Genomic DNA, 19,420 nt, shown 5'->3' with positions numbered 1-19,420 from the left:
ACAGCTCTCACCAAAAGCTGGCTCAGAGGGGAAGCCCGACAAACCCCTGTGCCAGATCTGTGCCAGCCCTTCGGTCCTACACTCTCGATGCCCTCCAGGGCTGACATCAACCAGGGCAATGTTTCTCCTTTGTTCCCTCTCTGTTTATCGGCACAGCTGGGGCTGAGGCCAAGCCCTTGGACATTCCTACTGCTCACCCCTGAGCTCCTTCATGAGCTGCACAGAGGTCCCTTGGGCTTGCAGGACCTTCTGTGCTCAGCACTGCAAGGATGCAGTGTGGGCCTGCCCCTTGCCCCTGCCCTTCTCCCCAGGCCATGGCACCAAAGGGCACAGGGCCTGCAAATACCCTCGGTGCCTGCACTGCTCCCCCTGCCTTGTTCAGCAGCATTGGGCTGAGTCTGTTCCACTCTTTCCCGTCCCCAGCACAGCCCTGCCCCAGCCCTGCTGCCACATCAGAGGTGTCCCCAGAGGTGCCAGGGCTGGGGCTGATGCCTGCTGCCCTTGTGCCCACACAGCAGAAAGGAGAGGAAATGCTGGCAGTGGAATGTGCTGCTGTGGGGAGGGGAAGCTGAGTCAGGCAGAGGGGCAGGATCTCGGCAGCGCTGTCCTCCTTGGCAGCAGGGAGTGGCCCCTCTGCAGGCTGACCCAGCTGCTGCTGAGCAATGGCAGGGCCCCTATAAAAGCTCTGCCCGTGCCACTGGCTGCCATCCACTGCTCTGGCCACCTTCTCCTCGGGGAACAGGGTAAGTGTGCCAGCGCTGCTGCCTGCTGCTGCCTGCTGCTGCCTGCTGCTGCAGCCCTGCCCCTCCGCCCGGGGCTCTGCCCTCTGCCTCTGCACTGCCATCTGTGCCCTCTTGCAGAGCTGCGTCTGACCCGCCCCAAGATGTCCTGCTACGACCTGTGCCCACCCAAGGCCGACGTGTGCCCACCCAGAACCAGCGTGGCCGTGCCCCAGCCCATCGCTGAGAGCTGCAACGAGCTGTGTGCCCGCCAGTGCCCCGACTCCACGGCCTTCATCCAGCCGCCCCCTGTCGTCGTCACCTTCCCCGGCCCCATCCTCAGCTCCTTCCCCCAGCAAGCCGTGGTGGGCTCCTCCGGAGCCCCTGCCTTTGGGGGCTCCCTGGGGCTGGGGGGCCTCTACGGCGCCGGCGCCACCCAGGCCTCGGGGGGGCTCTGCACCTTTGGCAGACCCTACGCTGCTCCTGCCTGCAGCCCTTGCCTGCTGCCTCGCTACACCAAGAAGCTCTGGGACACCTGCGGGCCCTGCTAGGCACAGCCCCAGCTGCCTCAGCTCCTCGCCCACTGCTCCGCTTCCCCCTTCAGCTCCTTGCTCCTCTCCTCTTGCCTCCTCACCCTGCCCACAGCCTCCACTCCTCCAGGCCTCCTCCACACACTTGCTGCTCCCTGCAGCAGCCACAGCTGACACAAAGCTGCCCGAAGAGCTCTCTGGAAGCCTGCAGGGAGGCACAAGCTGCCTGCCTCTGCCCCACTCCTCTGCCTCCAGTGCCTCTTTTGCTGCCCTTGCAATAAAACAATGCTGCAGCCACCCCCTGCCTCTCCGTGTGTCCTTGCCAGCCCCAGACCGGCCTCAGGGCTCCTTCCCCCTGCACTTGCTGCCCCCTGGCCGGGACAGGGCACTGCCCAAGCCCCAGCACAGCACAGCCCAGCTGCCTCTGGGGCATCTCTCAGACCTGGCACCTCTTCCCACACAGCCTCCTGGTCCTCAGCTCTGAGGGCTCTGCCCAAAGCTGCTCAGTTGCCCTGCATGCAGGACAAGCAGGGTGGGGGACACTGCACAGCTGCAGCCTCCCTGGGCAGGAGCAGAACTGCCCCAGGGGCTTGCAGCCAGACAGTGCCAAGAGCTGCCAAGGCTCCTGCCCCTTGCTGCCTGCACAGCTCTGCTGAAGGCTGTGCAAGGGAAGGCAGAGGGCAGAGTTTGTGGCCACCTGCACTACCCCTTCTCAATTGCTTTTTCTTCCTCTCCCCCATCTCATTTCCTTTCTTCCTCTTCTACTCTTCCCACTTCACTTTTCAATCCTTTTCTTCACATTCTTCCTCTTCAATTTCCCTTTGTGACCGGTTGATGCTGTGCCTTTAAGGAAGAGAATATGATGGACGGAAGTTGATAAAGAAAAGAAGGATCTAAACTAATTTCATTGGTAGAGTGGGTGGAAGCACCTTCTGAACTGGGAGTGCAGGAGGGTATCTTGGGCATTCCGGCACTTTATCTTCAGTCTTTCTTCCGCTTCTCCTTTGGGCAGCAGCTTGCAGCGCCTGGGCTTTCAGCCAAGGCTTTGGCCTTGAAAACTGATAAGGCCTGTATTAACTGCTTTCCAATTAACACAAAACTGCTTCTAACCTTTTTTCTCTTTCTCTCTCTTTCTAACCCGCTCTGGGGAAAAGGGGAAGAGAGAGGGAGAGCGGAGGTGGGGAACCCCCTCAGCAGAGGGGGGAACTCTCATTTCTGTGCTACTTTGTTGTATATCTTTGTGTATATCGGCAATATTGTAAATTTGTATATATTCCCCTGCATATCCTACATTGCTTTGTAAATATACAGCTCCATTGCTTTGCTAATTCAGCTGTGAGGTTTTTTTTCCCTTTCCCTTCAATTTTCTTTCCCTTTACTTTACAGGGGGGAGGGAGGAGGCTTTTGGGCCTTACCCTTCCAACCCTACGACACCCTTCCTCTTCCTTCTTCCCTTTTTGTCTCTTATTTCCCTTGCCCTTTTCTATTCCTTTCATTTTCTTCTCTATCATCCTCTTCTTCTTGCATCTGCCCCTTCCTCTTCTCCTTTCATTTCCCTTTAGTTTTTCACTTCTTCTTTCACTTCCTCTTCACTTTCTCTCCTTCTTCTGCTTCTTTTCCCCCTCTCATTTAATTTTCTTCTGCCTCTTCTCATTTGCATTTCTTTCCCTCTTCTTTTCCTCCTTCCCCTTATCCATTTTGTTAATTCTTAACTTTCATTCTTCTTTGCCTACAAATTTGCTTAACCTTTCCCTTTCCTCTTTCCCTCATTCTTCTCGTCCATTTTCCCGTTCCCCTTTCCTTTTTTTTCACCCTTATCCCATTCCTCTTCTCTTTTCCTTCTTATTCCCTTTCCACATGTTATCCCTTCTTCTCTCTCCCTATGACATCCCCAAACCTATCTCTCATTTCCTTCAGCCTCTGGCAACAACCTGTGCCACGGCTCAGACATCTTCTCAGGGATCAAGTCCTTTGGGATGCTGACCTGCAGTCCCTGAAGCCTGAGCTGCTACCCATGGCCTCTTCTCTGGGCACTGCACACCTCTGCAAGAAGCCTGCTCCCTCTTCCTCACTCCTGCCAATCCTCAGCCCTTTGTGCTCCTTCTACAGATGCCCTCTATCTCCTCCTGGCCGTCAGCAACAGTCCCAGACGCAGAGGCTCAGCCCAGGGAGATGCTCCCTCTGCCTCCATGCCCTGCGTGGCCTTGGCTGCAGCCTCTGCCCATCTGCATCTCCACATCTGCACTGCGCTGCGAGCTCAGCACTGGACAGAGCCTCCCGGCTGGGAGCTGGCAGCTGCGCTGCTGCTCCCTTCTGCGCTGAGCAGCCCAGGCCGAGGAGCTCAGCCAGAGCCTGTGCTGCTCTCTGCCCTGCCCACACACCCTGCGAGCCCCAGGCAAGGCTCTCACTCCTCTGCCTGCTGCCTGCATCCTCCTCTCCCAACAGCACCAACCCTCACCTCACCTGGCCAGCCCTGACCCTGCTGGCACCTCCCTCAGGAGCCAGGCACCAGCACCCCCACCCCCTGATGGTCTTCAGACTTGCAAGGAGGAGCAAGAGAAAGCAAAGTTGGATGCCAGAAACATTTATTGAGGACAAAGAGGCAGGAGAGGTGGTCAGGGAGCTGGTGGGCAGGAGGCAGCAGGGCTGCTGGCAGAGGTTGCTGCCTTCAGAAGGCTCTTGTGCAGAGGCTCACTGTGCATGGGGGCAGTGGTGCTGGGCAGTGGTGTGGGGGCAGCGTGGGGCTGTGCCTAGCAGGGCCCGCAGGTGTCCCAGAGCTTCTTGGTGTAGCGAGGCAGCAGGCAAGGGCTGCAGGCAGGAGCAGCGTAGGGTCTGCCAAAGGTGCAGAGCCCCCCCGAGCCCTGGGTGGCGCCGGCGCCGTAGAGGCCCCCCAGCCCCAGGGAGCCCCCAAAGGCAGGGGCTCCGGAGGAGCCCACCACGGCTTGCTGGGGGAAGGAGCTGAGGATGGGGCCGGGGAAGGTGACGACGACAGGGGGCGGCTGGATGAAGGCCGTGGAGTCGGGGCACTGGCGGGCACACAGCTCATTGCAGCTCTCAGCGATGGGCTGGGGCACGGCCACGCTGGTTCTGGGTGGGCACACGTCGGCCTTGGGTGGGCACAGGTCGTAGCAGGACATCTTGGGGCGGGTCAGACGCAGTTCTGCAAGAGGGCACAGATGGCAGTGCAGAGGCAGAGGGCAGAGCCCTAGCGGAGGGGCAGGGCTGCAGCAGCAGGCAGCAGCAGGCAGCAGCAGCGCTGGCACACTTACCCTGTTCCCCGAGGAGAAGGTGGCCAGAGCAGTGGATGGCAGCCAGTGGCACGGGCAGAGCTTTTATAGGGGCCCTGCCATTGCTCAGCACCAGCTGGGCCAGCCTGCAGAGGGGCCACTCCCTGCTGCCAAGGAGGACAGCGCTGCCCAGACCCTGCCCCTCTACCTGACTCAGCTTCCCCTCCCCACAGCAGCACATTCCACTGCCAGCATTTCCTCTCCTTTCTGCTGTGTGGACACAAGGGCAGCAGGCATCAGCCCCAGCTCTGGCACCTCTGGGGACACCTCTGAGGTGGTGTCATCCTCCTCACCCCGAAGCACTGAGCACTTCCCCACTCAGACAACTCCTGGACAGGCTGCACAGCCCCAGGGCCCTCAGCCTTGCCTCCCAACTGTGCTGTTGCGGTGCCCTCCTCAGCACAGCTCCTTGCTGTGCCCTCTCCTATCTCCTCTTGCCTTCCTGTTTGGATCAATCCTCAGAAAGATCTTTCCCCAGTGAAAGGATTCTGTGATGCTCTGTGTGCTGAGAGCTATGGGCCCCCTGCCTTGCCATGGGGATATAGGGTCCGCTGAGAGGGAATGGGAGGAGTGGGGCAGGGCTGGCAGAGGCTGTGCTGGAAGGCTCCCTATGGAACTGTGTGGTTGTGGTGGCAGGGAGGAGCAGAAGAGGTCTTTGTCGCCCAGCTTTGCAGAGGGGCATGGGCAAAGCCTGCAAGCAGAGGGAGGCTGCCTGCTGGAGTGGACAATGCTGGGCCCTCAGTGCTGAGCAGGCAGTGGGCAGAGGAGTGCCCTGGCTTGGTCCCTGGTGCTGGCTGGGATCCAGCAGGGCTGGTGGCACTCAGGAGGTGGCAGCTGGCAAGAGCCCCGGGTGGGGCAGTGCCGGGGCTGGGCGAGCGGCTTGGGGCTGGGCAGGCAGCGGCGTCAGCAGCACAGCCCCGTGTCGGGCTGGGAGGAGGCAGGGGCTCGGCCAGCAAGAGCCTCCTGCCCCCAGCCTGGCAGCTCCTCCCCGTGCTGGCCAACACAGCATAAAAGCTGTGCCCTGGCCGGCCACTGCCATCCACTGCCCCTGCCTGCCTCTGCTCAGCTCAAGGCTCGGTGGGTGCCCCTGGGGCTCCCTGTGCTGTGGCAGGCACCAGCCCGGGGCTTGGCCAGGCAGGGCTGCAGGAGTTTGGGCGGCACGGAGAATGAGCCCCCGGCCGGCACCCTGCAAGCCAGGCCCTGCACAGGTTCTCGGCCAGGGCTTGGTGTGCCCTGGCAGCGTGGAGAGAGGGCCCGGGGAGGGCCAGAGAGAGCAGGGCACTTGGGTGTCTTGCGGGCAGATGGCAAGGGGTGGGCACTGTGGGCAAGAGGTGGCACTGAGATCACCAGCTGCGGGCTGGCTCTGCGAGCCAAGAACCTGCTCTGCCCTGGGATCTATTCCTGCTCCTGACTACTCTGCTTTGTTCTGCATCCTCCAGGCTCAGCTCTCGCCCACAACGATGTCCTGCTACGACCTGTGCCCACCCAAGGCCACCGTCTGCCCACCCAAAACCAGCGTGGCCGTGCCCCAGCCCATCGCTGAGAGCTGCAACGAGCTGTGTGCCCGCCAGTGCCCCGACTCCACGGCCTTCATCCAGCCGCCCCCTGTCGTCGTCACCTTCCCCGGCCCCATCCTCAGCTCCTTCCCCCAGCAAGCCGTGGTGGGCTCCTCCGGAGCCCCTGCCTTTGGGGGCTCCCTGGGGCTGGGGGGGCCTCTACGGCGCCGGCGCCACCCAGGGCTCGGGGGGGCTCTGCACCTTTGGCAGACCCTACGCTGCTCCTGCCTGCAGCCCTTGCCTGCTGCCTCGCTACACCAAGAAGCTCTGGGACACCTGCGGGCCCTGCTAGGCACTCGGCAGCCCCGGGTGGTGCCCGCAGCTCCAGAGGGCACTGGGACCAGCAGGAGATGCCCTTGAGAAGATCTCTCTCCTTGGCCCAGCTCCTGCCAAGCAGGGTCTCTGTCCTTTGTCCACCATGATGCTGTGAATCTCTCCTGTTCCCTTGGGCACAATAAACTCTTCCTGCATGAAGCTTTTGTCTCCTTTCCTCCGTGTTTGAATTTGGATTCGAGTAGCTCTGGGCAGGGCAATCCTTGTCTAAGCCTCCCCTGGGGCATCTTGAGGCTGTTTCCTCTTGCCCTCGCTCCAAGTGCCAGCCCCTGCCCTGCTCAGCTCTGCTCTGAGGCCAGGCTGAGGTCTCTGGGGGTGCTCTACCTGGAGAAGAGAAGACTCCAAGGAGGCTCAGGTGATTTTTCCTCTCCTGTGCCCTTTTTCTGCTCTCAGCCTGTGCTTATCAGAGCTTTCCCTGCAGTCAGCAGGGGCAGGGCTCAGCAGGGGCCTCACTTCATCAGTCCTCACTTCCACCCATTAAGCCTCCTCGATTTTCCAGTCCCTCCTGGTTCATGCCCCTCAGCGTTCTGAGCTTAGCCCAGGAGCCAGACAGCTCCCAGATCACCTCCCAGACTGCTCCCAGATCAGCTCCCAGACTGCTCCCAGATCAGCTCCCAGACTGCTCCCAGATCAGCTCCCAGACAGCTCCCAGATCAGCTCCCAGACTGCTCCCAGATCAGCTCCCAGACAGCTCCCAGATCAGCTCCCAGACTGCTCCCAGATCAGCTCCCAGTGTCATTAATGCAGCCAAATAATTAGAGCTCTTCCAATCCTGGTCCTTGGGGAACCTGTGGAACAAACCCCTCCACTCCTCCAGCTGCCACACAAGAGGAGGCCCTGGCAGCAGAGCTGGCTCCAGGCACTCCTGACATGAGCCATGAGTTCACCCTGAGTACCCAGCCCAGCCACTGCTGCTTGCTGGCCTTAGCTGGGTGCTGAGAGCTGCCAGCAGCCTCCTTATCTTGGGCTGGGCACTTGTCTGACAACACCCTGGGTGCTGCCTGGCACCTGCCTGCTGCTGCCTCGTGGAGAGGATCACAGCATGGCTCAGCTTGGAAGGGAGCTCAGAGCTCATCTGCCCCAACCTCCTGCCGTGCCCAGGGACACCTCTCAACCAGACTCAGCTCCTCATGGCTTTGAACAGCCCCAGGCAGGAGGCAGCCACAGCCTCCCTGGGCAGCCTGTGCCAGGCTCTCACCAGCCTGGTACTGAAGAACTTCCCAAGAGGTGAGCAGTGGAAAAGTTGGCAGTTGGAGCTGGGACAAGAAGAAATGGCCTCGAGTTGCCCCAGGGGAGGTTCGGGTTGGACGTGAGGAACAATTTCTGCCCCTTGAAGGGTGTCCAGATCTGACCCAGGCTGCCCCAGGGCAGTGGTGGAGTCCCCATCCCTGGAGGGCTTTCAGAGCCCTGGAGATGTGGTGCTGAGGGCCACGGTTGAGCACCAGACTTGGTAGAGTTGGGGAATGGTTGAACTCAACGACCTGGAAGGTCCTTTCCATGACTCAGTGCCATGTCCAATCCATTTCGGGGGGGTACACACACACCCCCCCCTCGAAATTCCCTGTCGAGATCAGACTTGTCCACGACGCTGACCGAGGGCTGAGCCCAGGCAGCTTCCACCTGCAGAGCTTTTCCTGGGCAGTTCCTCTGCCCTGCCAGGGAAATCCTGGGCGGTTTGTTGCTCATCTCCATTCACCTGACCCAGCTCAGAGACCCAGCCGCAGCCTCCCCGAGGTGAGGAGGCAGCGATTAAGCCAAAGAAAAGAAGAGGAAGCGCTTGGGGGTGGCTCATCAGATCCTCATCTTCACCTCCTTCGCCCATGGTTTGCTCTCCTCCTGCTGCTCCTTTGCAGGGCTGTGCTTTGGTGGAACTTCAGCACACAGCTTCCTTCCCTCGCCTTTGGAGCGCAGCTCGGGGCCCCCCCAGCGCAGCGCCAAATTCAGGAGGAATCCCAGCGCTAAATTCGTGGTGAAAAAGCCCAGGGCCGAGTGCTGCAGGTCTGACAAACAGGAGAGTGTGGTGGGCACAGCAGCGGCTCTGGGGCTTTTAGATAGCTGAAGGCTGGGGGAGGCAAGAGGCTGGGGCCAGACTGTGCTCAGTGGTGCCCAGGGACGGACCAAGGGGCACAAAGTGGACCCCAGGAGGAGAAAGTTGTTTGGTGTGAGGCTGCTGGAGGCCTGGAGCAGGCTGCCCAGAGAGGTTGTGGAGAGCTTCCAGCCCCCCCTGGGCACTGTGCTGCTGGGCAAGCTGCTGGGGGAGCCCTGCTGGAGCAGGAGGGCTGGGGGGGGATGATCTGCAGGGGTCAAAGCCTTGGAGCAGGCTGCCCAGAGAGGTTGTGGAGAGCTTCCAGCCCCCCCTGGGTACTGTGCTGCTGGGCAAGCTGCTGGGGGAGCCCTGCTGGAGGGCTGGGGGGGATGATCTGCAGGGGTCTCTTCCCACCCCACCACGCTGGGATTCTGTGGCAGACTGGGTAGATAACTTCCTGAGCAGAGGCAGCTGAGCAGGGCTGTGCTGGGGCTCAGGCAGGGCCTGTCCCAGCCGGGGGCAGCAAGTGCAGGGGGAAGGAGCCCTGAGGCCGGGCTGGGGCTGGCAAGGACACACGGAGAGGCAGGGGGTGGCTGCAGCATTGTTTTATTGCAAGGGCAACAAAAGAGGCACTGGAGGCAGAGGAGTGGGGCAGAGGCAGGCAGCTTGTGCCTCCCTGCAGGCTTCCACAGAGGTCTTTGGGCAGAACTTCTCCAGGTGGGAGCAGGAAGTGCCCAGAGGGGCAGTGGCCAACACCTGGCTGGTGGCAGAGGCGAGGAAGAGGTGGAACAGATGAGGAAGGACAGGAGGAGTGCAGCTGATGGAGATGCTGTAACTCCACTGTGTCAACTGGAAGCCTTGGGTGCTCTGCCCCTTGCTGAGCAGTTCAGGGCAGGGTCAGCAGTGGGTCAGGGCTTTGCCAGGCATCCTTTGGCCAAGGGTCACTGCAGCAGGGTCTAGCAGGGCCCACAGCTCCCACGGCGGAGCCTGTTGAACCGGTAGGAGAAAGGGCTGCAGAGGCCAGAACCAAGGGATCTGCCATAGCCATACAGACCCCCAGAGCCATACAGACCCCCAAAGCCCAGGCAGGAGCCCCCAGAGCCATACAGACCCCCAAAGCCCAGGGAAGAGCCTCCAGAGCCATACAGACCTCTGTAGCCCAGGGAGGAGCTCCCAGAGCCATACAGACCCCCAAAGCCCAGGGAGGAGCCTCCAGAGCCATACAGACCCCCAAAGCCCAGGGAGGAGCTCCCAGAGCCATACAGACCCCCAAAGCCCAGGGAGGAGCTCCCAGAGCCATACAGACCCCCAAAGCCCAGGGAGGAGCCTCCAGAGCCATACAGACCCCCAAAGCCCAGGGAGGAGCTCCCAGAGCCATACAGACCCCCAAAGCCCAGGGAGGATCCTCCAGAGGACCCAAGGAAGGGAGCTCCAGAGGATCCCACGACAGAGCTCTGGGGGAAGGAGCTGAGGATGGGGCCAGGGAAGGTGACCACGACTGGAGGAGGCTGGATCAGGGCGCTGGAGTCAGGGCACTGCCGCACGCAGGGCTGGTTGCAGCTGTCAGCCAGGGGCTGGGGGCAGCTGATGCCAGAGGCAGGAGCGGAGCACAGGTCGTAGCAGGACATCTTGCAGCGGTGGAGGGCAGCCTGAAAGAGTTGGGTTTAGCATTATTGACACACAGAGGACACAGCTGCAGAGCCTGGCTGCAGAGCAGGGAGCTTTGGAGGACCCCAGTTCACCCCTGCCTGCCAGGAAGGGAAGCTGAGGCAGAGCAGCAGAAATGGTTTGCTGAGGAGCTTTGGTGACTCAGAGCATCAGCAAGGACTGACTGGGGACTGACTCCCAGAGGGCTGTTTAGGCAGAGTTTCATCACTCTTCCTCCTTCCCACTGCTCCCCTTTATGCTGAGCCCTGTCAGAGAAAGGATTAGAAGCCATTGCCTGCCCAGATTTGCTCTGGGAATGCTTTGCTGAGCCCATTACAGGGAATTGCTCAGCCCCAGCTTCCTGACACTCAATCAGGGCTCTGAGCTATTCCTGACCAGCTCAGCAACACAATGGTCTGAGGCTGGCCTCTGAAAGCTTCTGAAGAAGTCTCACCACAAATGATCTGCTCACACTGACATGAAACCCCCCAGGGCTTCACCTGGCAGCTCCTGGGGTTCCCTTCAGGATTCCCTAACCCCTTTCAGCCTCTCTCTCTCTTTCTCTCTCTCTCTCTTCACTGAATTTCTTACAGGGCACTTCCAACACCTCTCAGTTCCTCTCTGTCTCACCCACTCCAAGCCAGAGCCTGATGCCTGGAGAAGCTTCTTGAGTGCTCTGCAATAAGCTGCAGGCACTCCCAGAATGGTTTGGCTTGGAAGAGACCTTCAGGATCGACCCCAGCCATGGCCTAAGTCTGGCCCATGCCTGGTGCTAAACCCCAGCCCTATAATGGGAGGTCCTTTTCTCAGCTCAGCATTTCCCTGTGAGCCCTGAGGATTCCAACTTTCCCATTTCCAGTGTCCCACAGAGAGAGAGGGGAGGAAGCCAGCTGGGATGAGTCCCCCACACTCCTGCAGCTAAGGATGAACTGGAACAGGCTGCCCAGAGAGGTGGGAGATGCCCCATGGCTGGCACCAGCCCAGCTCAGCTTGCTTGGGGCTCTGAGCAACCTGTTCCAGTTGGGAATGTCCCTGCTGGCTGCAGGGTGGGGTTGGACTGGATGACTTTGGAAGGTCATCATAGTGTCATAGGATCAGTCAGGGTTGGCAGGGACCACAAGGCTCAGCCAGTTCCAACCCCCCTGCCATGGGCAGGGACACCCCACACTGGATCAGGCTGCCCAGAGCCTCAGCCAGCCTGGCCTTAAACACCTCCAGGGACAGAGCCCCAACCACCTCCCTGCACAACCCATCCCAGGGCTTCACCACTCTCATGGGGAAGAACTTCCTCCTCACCTCCAGCCTGAATCTCCCCACCTCCAGCTTCATTCCATTCCCCCTAGTCCTATCACTGCCTGAGATCCTGAGCAGTCCCTCCCCAGCCTTCCTGTAGGCCCCCTGCAGATCCTGGAAGGCCACAATGAGGTCACCTCAGAGCCTTCTCTTCTCAAGACTGAACAGCCCCAACTCCTTCAGGCTGTCCTCACAGCAGAGCAGCTCCAGCCCTCTGATCATCCACCTGGCTCTGCTCTGGACACCTTCCAGCCCCTCCAGATCCCTCTTGTCCTAGGGGCTCCAGAGCTGGAGGCAGGACTCCAGGTGGGGTCTGCCCAGAGCTGAGCAGAGGGGGAGAATCACCTCCCTTGCCCTGCTGGCCACACTTCTGCTGCTGCAGCCCAGGCTCTGCTTGGCTTTCTGGGCTGCAAGTGCAGACTGAGAGCTCCTGGTGAGCTTCTCCTCCCCCAGCACCCCCAAGGCTCTCTCCTCAGGGCTGCTTTCCAGCCAGTGCCTGCCCAGCCTGGATTTGTGCCTGGGATTGCCTCGACCCAGCTTCAGGCCCCTGCCCTTGGTCTTGTTGAACCTCCTGAGGTTGGCTTGTGCCCAGCTCTGCAGCCTGCCCAGCTCCCTCTGGCTGGATCCCTTCCCTCCAGCCTGCCCAGCTCCCTCTGGCTGGATCCCTTCCCTCCAGCCTGCCCAGCTCCCTCTGGCTGGATCCCTTCCCTCCAGCCTGTCCACCTCCCTCTGGCTGGATCCCTTCCCTCCAGCCTGCCCAGCTCCCTCTGGCTGGATCTTTTCCCTCCAGCCTGCCCAGCTTCCTCTGGCTGGATCCTTTCCCTCCAGCCTGTCCAGCTCCCCCTGGCTGGATCCCTTCCCTCCAGCCTGCCCAGCTCCCTCTGGCTGGATCCCTTCCCTCCAGCCTGTCCAGCTCCCCCTGGCTGGATCCCTTCCCTCCAGCCTGCCCAGCTCCCTCTGGCTGGATCCCTTCCCTCCAGCCTGTCCAGCTCCCTCTGGCTGGATCCTTTCCCTCCAGCCTGTCCAGCTCCCCCTGGCTGGATCCTTTCCCTCCAGCCTGTCCAGCTCCCCCTGGCTGGATCCCTTCCCTCCAGCCTGCCCAGCTCCCTCTGGCTGGATCCCTTCCCTCCAGCCTGTCCAGCTCCCTCTGGCTGGATCCCTTCCCTCCAGCCTGTCCAGGTCCCTCTGGCTGGATCCCTTCCCTCCAGCCCATCTGCTGCACCACACAGCTTGGTGTCATAGGTCCTTTCCAACCTAGAGCCTTCTGCCTGAAATCTTCTGCCATACCAAGAGGCTTTGACAGCAAACAGCAGCCCTGAAGGCCTCCAAGAGCAGCTGCCCACAACACCTCAGATCCTGTCAGGGGAGAAGGTAAATCTCACCAAAGCTTTACCCACTGAGCCCCTAGTGGAAGCCCCAGTGCCAGGCCAGAGTGCAGAGCAAAAAGCTCTGCCAGCAGCTGCAGAGAGCAGGCAGAGACTCACCCAGATGTGCCGAGGAGAAGGAGCGAAGAGAAGATGTTGGAGGGGCCCTGAGCGCAGAGAGCTTTTATACAGCTCAGCTTGCCTGGGGGGGGAGAGGCTCACCCCGTGGGGGTGGATCCCATGTGTTGAGGCAGCACATTTTTGGGGATTGATAGCTCTGCAACGTGATGAAATTGGTTTGGGCTCCCTGTTTGTGCTCCCAGCCAGCGCCCGGAGCCAGGGGGTGGCATCAGCCCAGCTGCTGTCACCTGAGAGAGGGATGTGGAGCACGAGAGCATCTCTCACCCCAAACCTATGATTCATGGCAGGAGCAGCACCTCTCTGTCCTCCCTGGAGTTTCACCACACACAGACACTCTCATCCCTTCTGGAAACTCACTGAGCCACTGCTGGAAGCTTACTGAGCCCTTTCTGGAAGCTTTCTGAGCTCCTTCTGGAAGCTTTCTGAGCCCCTGCTGGAAGCTTTCTGAGCCCCTGTTGGAAGCTTTCTGAGCCCCTGTTGGAAGCTTTCTGAGCTCCTTCTGGAAGCTTTCTGAGCTCCTGCTGGAAGCTTTCTGAGCTCCTTCTGGAAGCTCTCTGAGCCCCTTCTGGAAGCTCTCTGAGCCCCTTCTGGAAGCTTTCTGAGCCCCTGTTGGAAGCTTTCTGAGCTCCTTCTGGAAGCTTTCTGAGCCCCTGTTGGAAGCTTTCTGAGCTCCTTCTGGAAGCTTTCTGAGCTCCTTCTGGAAGCTTTCTGAGCCCCTTCTGGAAGCTTTCTGAGCCCCTGCTGGAAGCTTTCTGAGTCCCTTCTGGAAGCTTTCTGAGCCCCTGCTGGAAGCTTTCTGAGCTCCTTCTGGAAGCTTTCTGAGCTCCTTCTGGAAGCTTTCTGAGCTCCTTCTGGAAGCTTTCTGAGCCCCTGCTGGAAGCTTTCTGAGCCCCTGTTGGAAGCTTTCTGAGCCCCTGTTGGAAGCTTTCTGAGCTCCTTCTGGAAGCTTTCTGAGCTCCTGCTGGAAGCTTTCTGAGCTCCTTCTGGAAGCTTTCTGAGCCCCTTCTGGAAGCTTTCTGAGCCCCTGCTGGAAGCTTTCTGAGTCCCTTCTGGAAGCTTTCTGAGCCCCTGTTGGAAGCTTTCTGAGTCCCTTCTGGAAGCTTTCTGAGCTCCTTCTGGAAGCTTTCTGAGCTCCTGCTGGAAGCTTTCTGAGCTCCTTCTGGAAGCTTTCTGAGCTCCTTCTGGAAGCTTTCTGAGCCCCTTCTGGAAGCTTTCTGAGCCCCTGCTGGAAGCTTTCTGAGTCCCTTCTGGAAGCTTTCTGAGCCCCTGCTGGAAGCTTTCTGAGCTCCTTCTGGAAGCTTTCTGAGCTCCTTCTGGAAGCTTTCTGAGCTCCTTCTGGAAGCTTTCTGAGCCCCTGCTGGAAGCTTTCTGAGCCCCTGCTGGAAGCTTTCTGAGCCCCTGTTGGAAGCTTTCTGAGCCCCTGTTGGAAGCTTTCTGAGCTCCTTCTGGAAGCTTTCTGAGCTCCTGCTGGAAGCTTTCTGAGCTCCTTCTGGAAGCTCTCTGAGCCCCTTCTGGAAGCTCTCTGAGCCCCTTCTGGAAGCTTTCTGAGCCCCTGTTGGAAGCTTTCTGAGCTCCTTCTGGAAGCTTTCTGAGCTCCTTCTGGAAGCTTTCTGAGCCCCTTCTGGAAGCTTTCTGAGCCCCTGCTGGAAGCTTTCTGAGTCCCTTCTGGAAGCTTTCTGAGCCCCTGCTGGAAGCTTTCTGAGCTCCTTCTGGAAGCTTTCTGAGTCCCTTCTGGAAGCTTTCTGAGCTCCTTCTGGAAGCTTTCTGAGCTCCTTCTGGAAGCTTTCTGAGCTCCTTCTAGAAGCTTTCTGAGCCCCTTCTGGAAGCTTTCTGAGCTCCTTCTGGAAGCTTTCTGAGCTCCTTCTAGAAGCTTTCTGAGCCCCTTCTGGAAGCTCTCTGAGCCCCTGCTGGAAGCTTTCTGAGCTCCTGCTGGAAACTTTCTGAGCTTCTTCTGGAAGGTTTCTAAACCCTTTCTGCTTCTGGAATGTTTCTGAGCCCTTTCTGGAAGCTTTCTAAACCACTTCTGGTTCTGGAAGATTTCTGAGCTCCTTCTGGAAGCTTTCTGAGCCCTTTCTGGAAGCTCTCTGAGCCCTTTCTGGAAGCTTTCTAAACCCCTTCTGGTTCTGGAAGATTTCTGAGCTCCTTCTGGAAGCTTTCTGAGCCCTTTCTGGAAGCTTTCTGAGCTCCTTCTGGAAGCTTTCTGAGCCCCTTCTGGAAGCTTTCTGAGCTCCTTCTGGAAGCTTTCTGAGCCCCTTCTGGAAGCTTTCTGAGCCCCTTCTGGAAGCTTTCTGAGCCCCTTCTGGAAGCTTTCTGAGCCCCTTCTGGAAGCTTACTGAGCCCTTTCTGGAAGTTTTCTGAGTCCCTTCTTGAAGCTTTCTGAGCTCCTTCTGGAAGCTTTCTGAGTCCCTTCTGGAAGCTTTCTGAGCCCCTTCTGGAAGCTTTCTGAGCCCTCTCTGGAAGCTTTCTGAGCTCCTGCTGGAAGCTTTCTAAACCCCTTCTGGAAGCTTTCTGAGCTTCTTCTGAAAGGTTTCTAAACCCTTTCTGCTTCTGGAATGTTTCTGAGCCCCTTCTGGAAGCTTTCTGAGCCCTCTCTGGAAGCTTTCTGAGCTCCTTCTGGAAGGTTTCTAAACCCCTTCTGGTTCTGGAAGCTTTCTAAACCCCTTCTGGAAGATTTCTGAGCCCCTTCTGGAAGCTTTCTGAGCCCCTTCTGGAAGCTTTTTTAGACAGTCCCCAAACAAACACCCAAGAAGTGGTGGTCAGGTTTCCAGAGAGCAGCTGAGAGCCTACCTGGGAATACTCAAACCTCTCTCAGCTTTCAGAGGATTCCTCTTCCTGAAGTTTCCTTGGATTCCTAACTTGCTCCACAGCCCCTGACCCTGGTCTACAACTGACCACAGAACCATGGAATGGGTTGGAAGGGACCCCAAAGACCATCCAGTTCCAACCCCCCTCCCCCCACTGCCATGGGCACCTTCCCAAAGCAGCTTTAACCCCACCAGTGAGTGCTGGTGGTTCCTTATGAGCCAGCAGTGAGCACTTGCAGCCCAGAGAGTAAATCACATCCTGGGCTGCAGCAAGAGAAGTGTGGCCAGCAGGTCAAAGGAGGAGATTCTGCCCCTCTGCTCCACTCTGCTGAGCCCACAGCTGAAGCTCTGTGTCCAGCTCTGGAGCCTCTGTGCCAGGAAGGATCTGGAGGGGCTGGAAGGTGTCCAGAGGAGGACCACGAGGAGGAGCAGAGGGCTGGAGCTGCTCTGCTGTGAGGACAGCCTGAGGGAGTTGGGGTTGTGCAGGCTGGAGAGGAGAAGGCTCCCAGGAGAGCTTCTTGTGGCCTTCCAGGATCTGCAGGGGGCTGCAAGGAAGCTGGGGAGGGACTTTGGAGGGTGTCAGGGAGGGATAGGACTGGGGGGGATGGAGCAGCACTGGAAGTGGGGAGATTGAGATTGGCTGTGAGGAAGTAGTTGTTGCCCAGGAGGGTGGTGAGAGCCTGGCCCAGGCTGCCCAGGGGGGTGCTGGAAGCCTCAGCCCTGGAGGTGTTTGCAGCCAGGCTGGAGGTGGCTGTGAGCAGCCTGCCCTGGGGTGAGCTGTCCCTGCCCCTGGCAGGGGGGTTGGAGCTGGCTGAGCCTTGGGGGTCCCCTCCAACCCTGACAATTCTGTGGTTCTATGGCTCCACAGCCAAGGAGGTTTGGACTTCCACCCCCACTTCTGAGGCCACTTAGCTGAACCCTTTCAGCCCTCTGGGAATTTCTCCTCCTAACTCCTGCCCTGGCTTCCCACCTTGCTGCTGCTCCTGGCCCTTTTCCACCTTGCCTGGGGTAAAACTGGAGTCAAAACTGCTCAGAATGCTTCCTTCCACCAGCCCAGGTTGACTCAAGGCCTCATCCAGCCAACACCTCCAGGGAGGGGGCAGCCACAGCCCCCCCCGGGCAGCCTGTTCCAGTGTCTCACTCTCAGGGATTCCTTCCTCATCTCCAGTCTCAACCTGTCCCCTCCTCAAGCTTCAACCCATTGCCTCTCATCCCACCACAAGAAGACCTTGCAAGCAGTCCCTTGCAGGACCATCTTTCAGCAGAGGGCAATTAAGCCTTGGGAGTGCACTGGGAAAGGTCACTGCTGGCTTCTGCTGAGGTTCCTCTCCCTGTTTGGGCCGTTGCTGCCACACACTCTCATTATGCTGCTTACCACCACAATTACCACTGCAATTATCCCTCAGAACACAGATTACTGCCCAATTATGAGCTTCCCCAAAGCTGCAGACACATCCAGAGCTCCCCTGACCTCCTGCAGGGAGCAGAAGCCTCCCAGAGCTTTCACAAGGACATTCCAAGGGATTTCTGCATCCCTCAGGAGCCTCCATCAGCAGCTGCTGTGTCACAGCTGGGCCTGGATGGGTGCACCCCACCATTAGGAGAGGTTGGTCACCTCGAGGGAGGGATGCTAAAGGTCACCTGGCCCTGTCCTGGGAGCACTTCCTGGCTTTTAACACCCCTGGCACCTTCTTTTCATTGGAGTTTGGGTTTCAAGCACACATTGGTCCCAAAGCAGACAGCAACCACTGGCCAAGAGAAGCCCCTCCAGGGTGCAGTGGGGTCTGTCTTCATCCTGGCAGGGCTGGAATCCCTTTCAGTAGCCACAGAAACATAGCAGCATGGAGTGGTTCAGGTTGGAAGGGAGCTCAGGGATCATCTCCTCCAACCCCCTGCCATGCCCAGGGCCACCTCTCAGCCAGACTCAGCTGCTCAGGATCTCTTCCAGCCTGGCCTTGAATACCCCCAGGCAGGAGCAGAGAGGATTTGGCTTCCCAGGTCCTGGCTCCACCTTTTAGAGCCAATCTTTGAGGTATCTTTTGGCCTGGCCAGACTCAGCTCTTCCTAACCTTCCTTCTTTGCACCAAACAACCTCCCCCTGGCATAGCTACACCCAGAGTGGTGGAGCAGAGCCCAGAGAGCTCCCTCAGAAGCAGGGGTTCACAGAACCTCAGCGTGGCTCAGGAGGGAAGGGAGCTCAGAGCTCATCTCCTCCAACTCTCTGCCCTGCCCAGGGACACCTCTCAACCAGACTCAGCTGCTGAGGGCCTCATCCAGCCTGGCCTTGAACACCCCCAGGCAGGAGGCAGCCACAGCCTCCCTGGGCAGCCTGTGCCACAGCCTCCCCACTCTGGGACTGCAGAACTTCTTCCTCAGCTCCACTCTCACCCTGCTCTGCCTCAGCTCCAAACCATCTCCCCTTGGCCTGGCTCAGACACCCTCATGAAAAGTCCTTCTGCAGCCTTCAGGCCCTGGCAGGCAGCTCTGAGATCCCCCTGGAGCCTTCTCCTCTCCATGCTGCCCACTCCCAGCTCCCTCAGCCTGTCCTCAGCAGAGCTAAGACCCTCAGAGCAGAGCCACCTGAGACCCTCAGAGCAGAGCCACCTGAGACCCTCAGACCAGAGCCACCTGAGAGAAGGGAAGAGGTGGGGACTGTGGGCAAGGGGCTGGCTCTGAGATCTCCTTCTGCTCTGCCCAGGAATCTGATCCTTGCTCCTGACTGCTCTGCTTTGTTCTGCGTCCTCCAGGGTCAGCTCTCTGTCTCCAGTGCCTCTTTTGCTGCCCTTGCAATAAAACAATGCTGCAGCCACCCCCTGCCTCTCCGTGTGTCCTTGCCAGCCCCAGCCCGGCCTCAGGGCTCCTTCCCCCTGCACTTGCTGTTCCCCGGCCGGGACAGTGTACTGCCTGAGCCCCAGCACAGCCCTGATCAGCTGTCTCTGGGGAAACCCCCAGCCTTGGCACCTCTTACCACACAGCCTCCTGGTCCTCAGCTCTGAGGGCCCTGCCCAAAGCTGCTCAGTTGCCCTGCATGCAGGACAAGCAGCCCGGGGGACACTGCACAGCTGCAGACTCCCTGGCCAGGAGCAGAGCTGCCCCAGGGGCTTGCAGCCAGCCAGGGCCAAGAGCTGCCAAGGCTCCTGCCGCTTGCTGCCTTCACAGCTCTGCTGAAGGCTCTGCAAGGGAAGGCAGAGGGCAGAGGTTGTGGCCACCTGAGCTACCCCTTCTCAATTGCTTTTCCTTCCTCTTCCCAAACTCATTTCCTTTCCTCCTCTTCTACTCTTTCCACTTCACTTTTCATTCCTTTTATTCACCTTCTTCCCCTCCAATTTCCCTTCCTCTTCCTTCTCCCCTTTTTATGTCTCCGTCCTCTTCTCTTTCATCTCCTCCTTCCTCTTCTCCCTTCATTTTCCTTTCTTTACCACCTCTTCCTTCACTTCCCCTTCAATTTCTCTGCTTCTTCTGATTCTTTTTCCACTGTCTTTTAATTTTCTTCTACCTCATCTCATTTGCACTGCCCCCCCCAATTTTTTGTCCCTTTCCATTCCCCTTATCCATTCTGTTCATTCATTTCTTTCAGTGTTCTTTACCTACAAATTTGCTTTCCCTTCCCCCTTTCCTAATTCTTCTCCTCCATTATCCCTTTCAATTTTCTTCATCCCTATCCCATTCCTCTCCTCTTTGCCTTCATAATCCCTTTTCCACGTTGTTTCCTTTTTTCTC

General features: G+C 58.8%; 3 protein-coding genes and 1 long non-coding RNA gene across 4 annotated transcripts; 2 read left to right on the top strand and 2 right to left on the bottom strand.

Moving 5' to 3' along the window:
• The first annotated feature begins 670 nt into the window (after positions 1-670).
• LOC137457264 (scale keratin-like) lies at positions 671-1,547 on the top strand. The gene is made up of 2 exons (XM_068169098.1): positions 671-743; positions 861-1,547. The coding sequence occupies exon 2, from the start codon at positions 884-886 to the stop codon at positions 1,268-1,270; it is 387 nt and encodes a 128-aa protein (XP_068025199.1). The 5' UTR covers positions 671-743; positions 861-883; the 3' UTR covers positions 1,271-1,547.
• Positions 1,548-3,817: 2,270 nt separating this feature from the next.
• On the bottom strand, positions 3,818-4,558 carry LOC137457192 (scale keratin-like). The gene is made up of 2 exons (XM_068169016.1): positions 4,519-4,558; positions 3,818-4,409 (listed from the first exon to the last, which is right to left on the bottom strand). The coding sequence occupies exon 2, from the start codon at positions 4,384-4,386 to the stop codon at positions 4,000-4,002; it is 387 nt and encodes a 128-aa protein (XP_068025117.1). The 5' UTR covers positions 4,387-4,409; positions 4,519-4,558; the 3' UTR covers positions 3,818-3,999.
• A 923-nt stretch (positions 4,559-5,481) lies between these two features.
• Positions 5,482-6,566, top strand: LOC137457234 (uncharacterized). The gene is made up of 2 exons (XR_010991220.1): positions 5,482-5,613; positions 5,976-6,566. It is a non-coding gene; the product is annotated as an uncharacterized lncRNA (long non-coding RNA).
• Positions 6,567-9,040: 2,474 nt separating this feature from the next.
• LOC137457211 (scale keratin-like) lies at positions 9,041-12,982 on the bottom strand. The gene is made up of 2 exons (XM_068169039.1): positions 12,876-12,982; positions 9,041-10,100 (listed from the first exon to the last, which is right to left on the bottom strand). Exon 2 carries the CDS (start codon positions 10,077-10,079, stop codon positions 9,408-9,410), a length of 672 nt encoding a protein of 223 aa, XP_068025140.1. The 5' UTR covers positions 10,080-10,100; positions 12,876-12,982; the 3' UTR covers positions 9,041-9,407.
• Positions 12,983-19,420: the final 6,438 nt, after the last annotated feature.

This window comes from Melanerpes formicivorus, unplaced genomic scaffold (assembly GCF_026170545.1).
Source record: "Melanerpes formicivorus ecotype bairdi unplaced genomic scaffold, bMelFor1.0.p_v2 SCAF_164, whole genome shotgun sequence".
NCBI classification, from domain to species: Eukaryota; Metazoa; Chordata; class Aves; order Piciformes; family Picidae; genus Melanerpes; species Melanerpes formicivorus.
This window is presented reverse-complemented; position numbering and strand designations above follow the sequence as displayed.

Coding starts and splice junctions, on each gene's coding strand:
- LOC137457192 (XM_068169016.1), bottom strand. CDS start 4,386: ATGTCCTGCTACGACCTGTGCCCACCCAAGGCCGACGTGTGCCCACCC.
- LOC137457211 (XM_068169039.1), bottom strand. CDS start 10,079: ATGTCCTGCTACGACCTGTGCTCCGCTCCTGCCTCTGGCATCAGCTGC.
- LOC137457264 (XM_068169098.1), top strand. CDS start 884: ATGTCCTGCTACGACCTGTGCCCACCCAAGGCCGACGTGTGCCCACCC.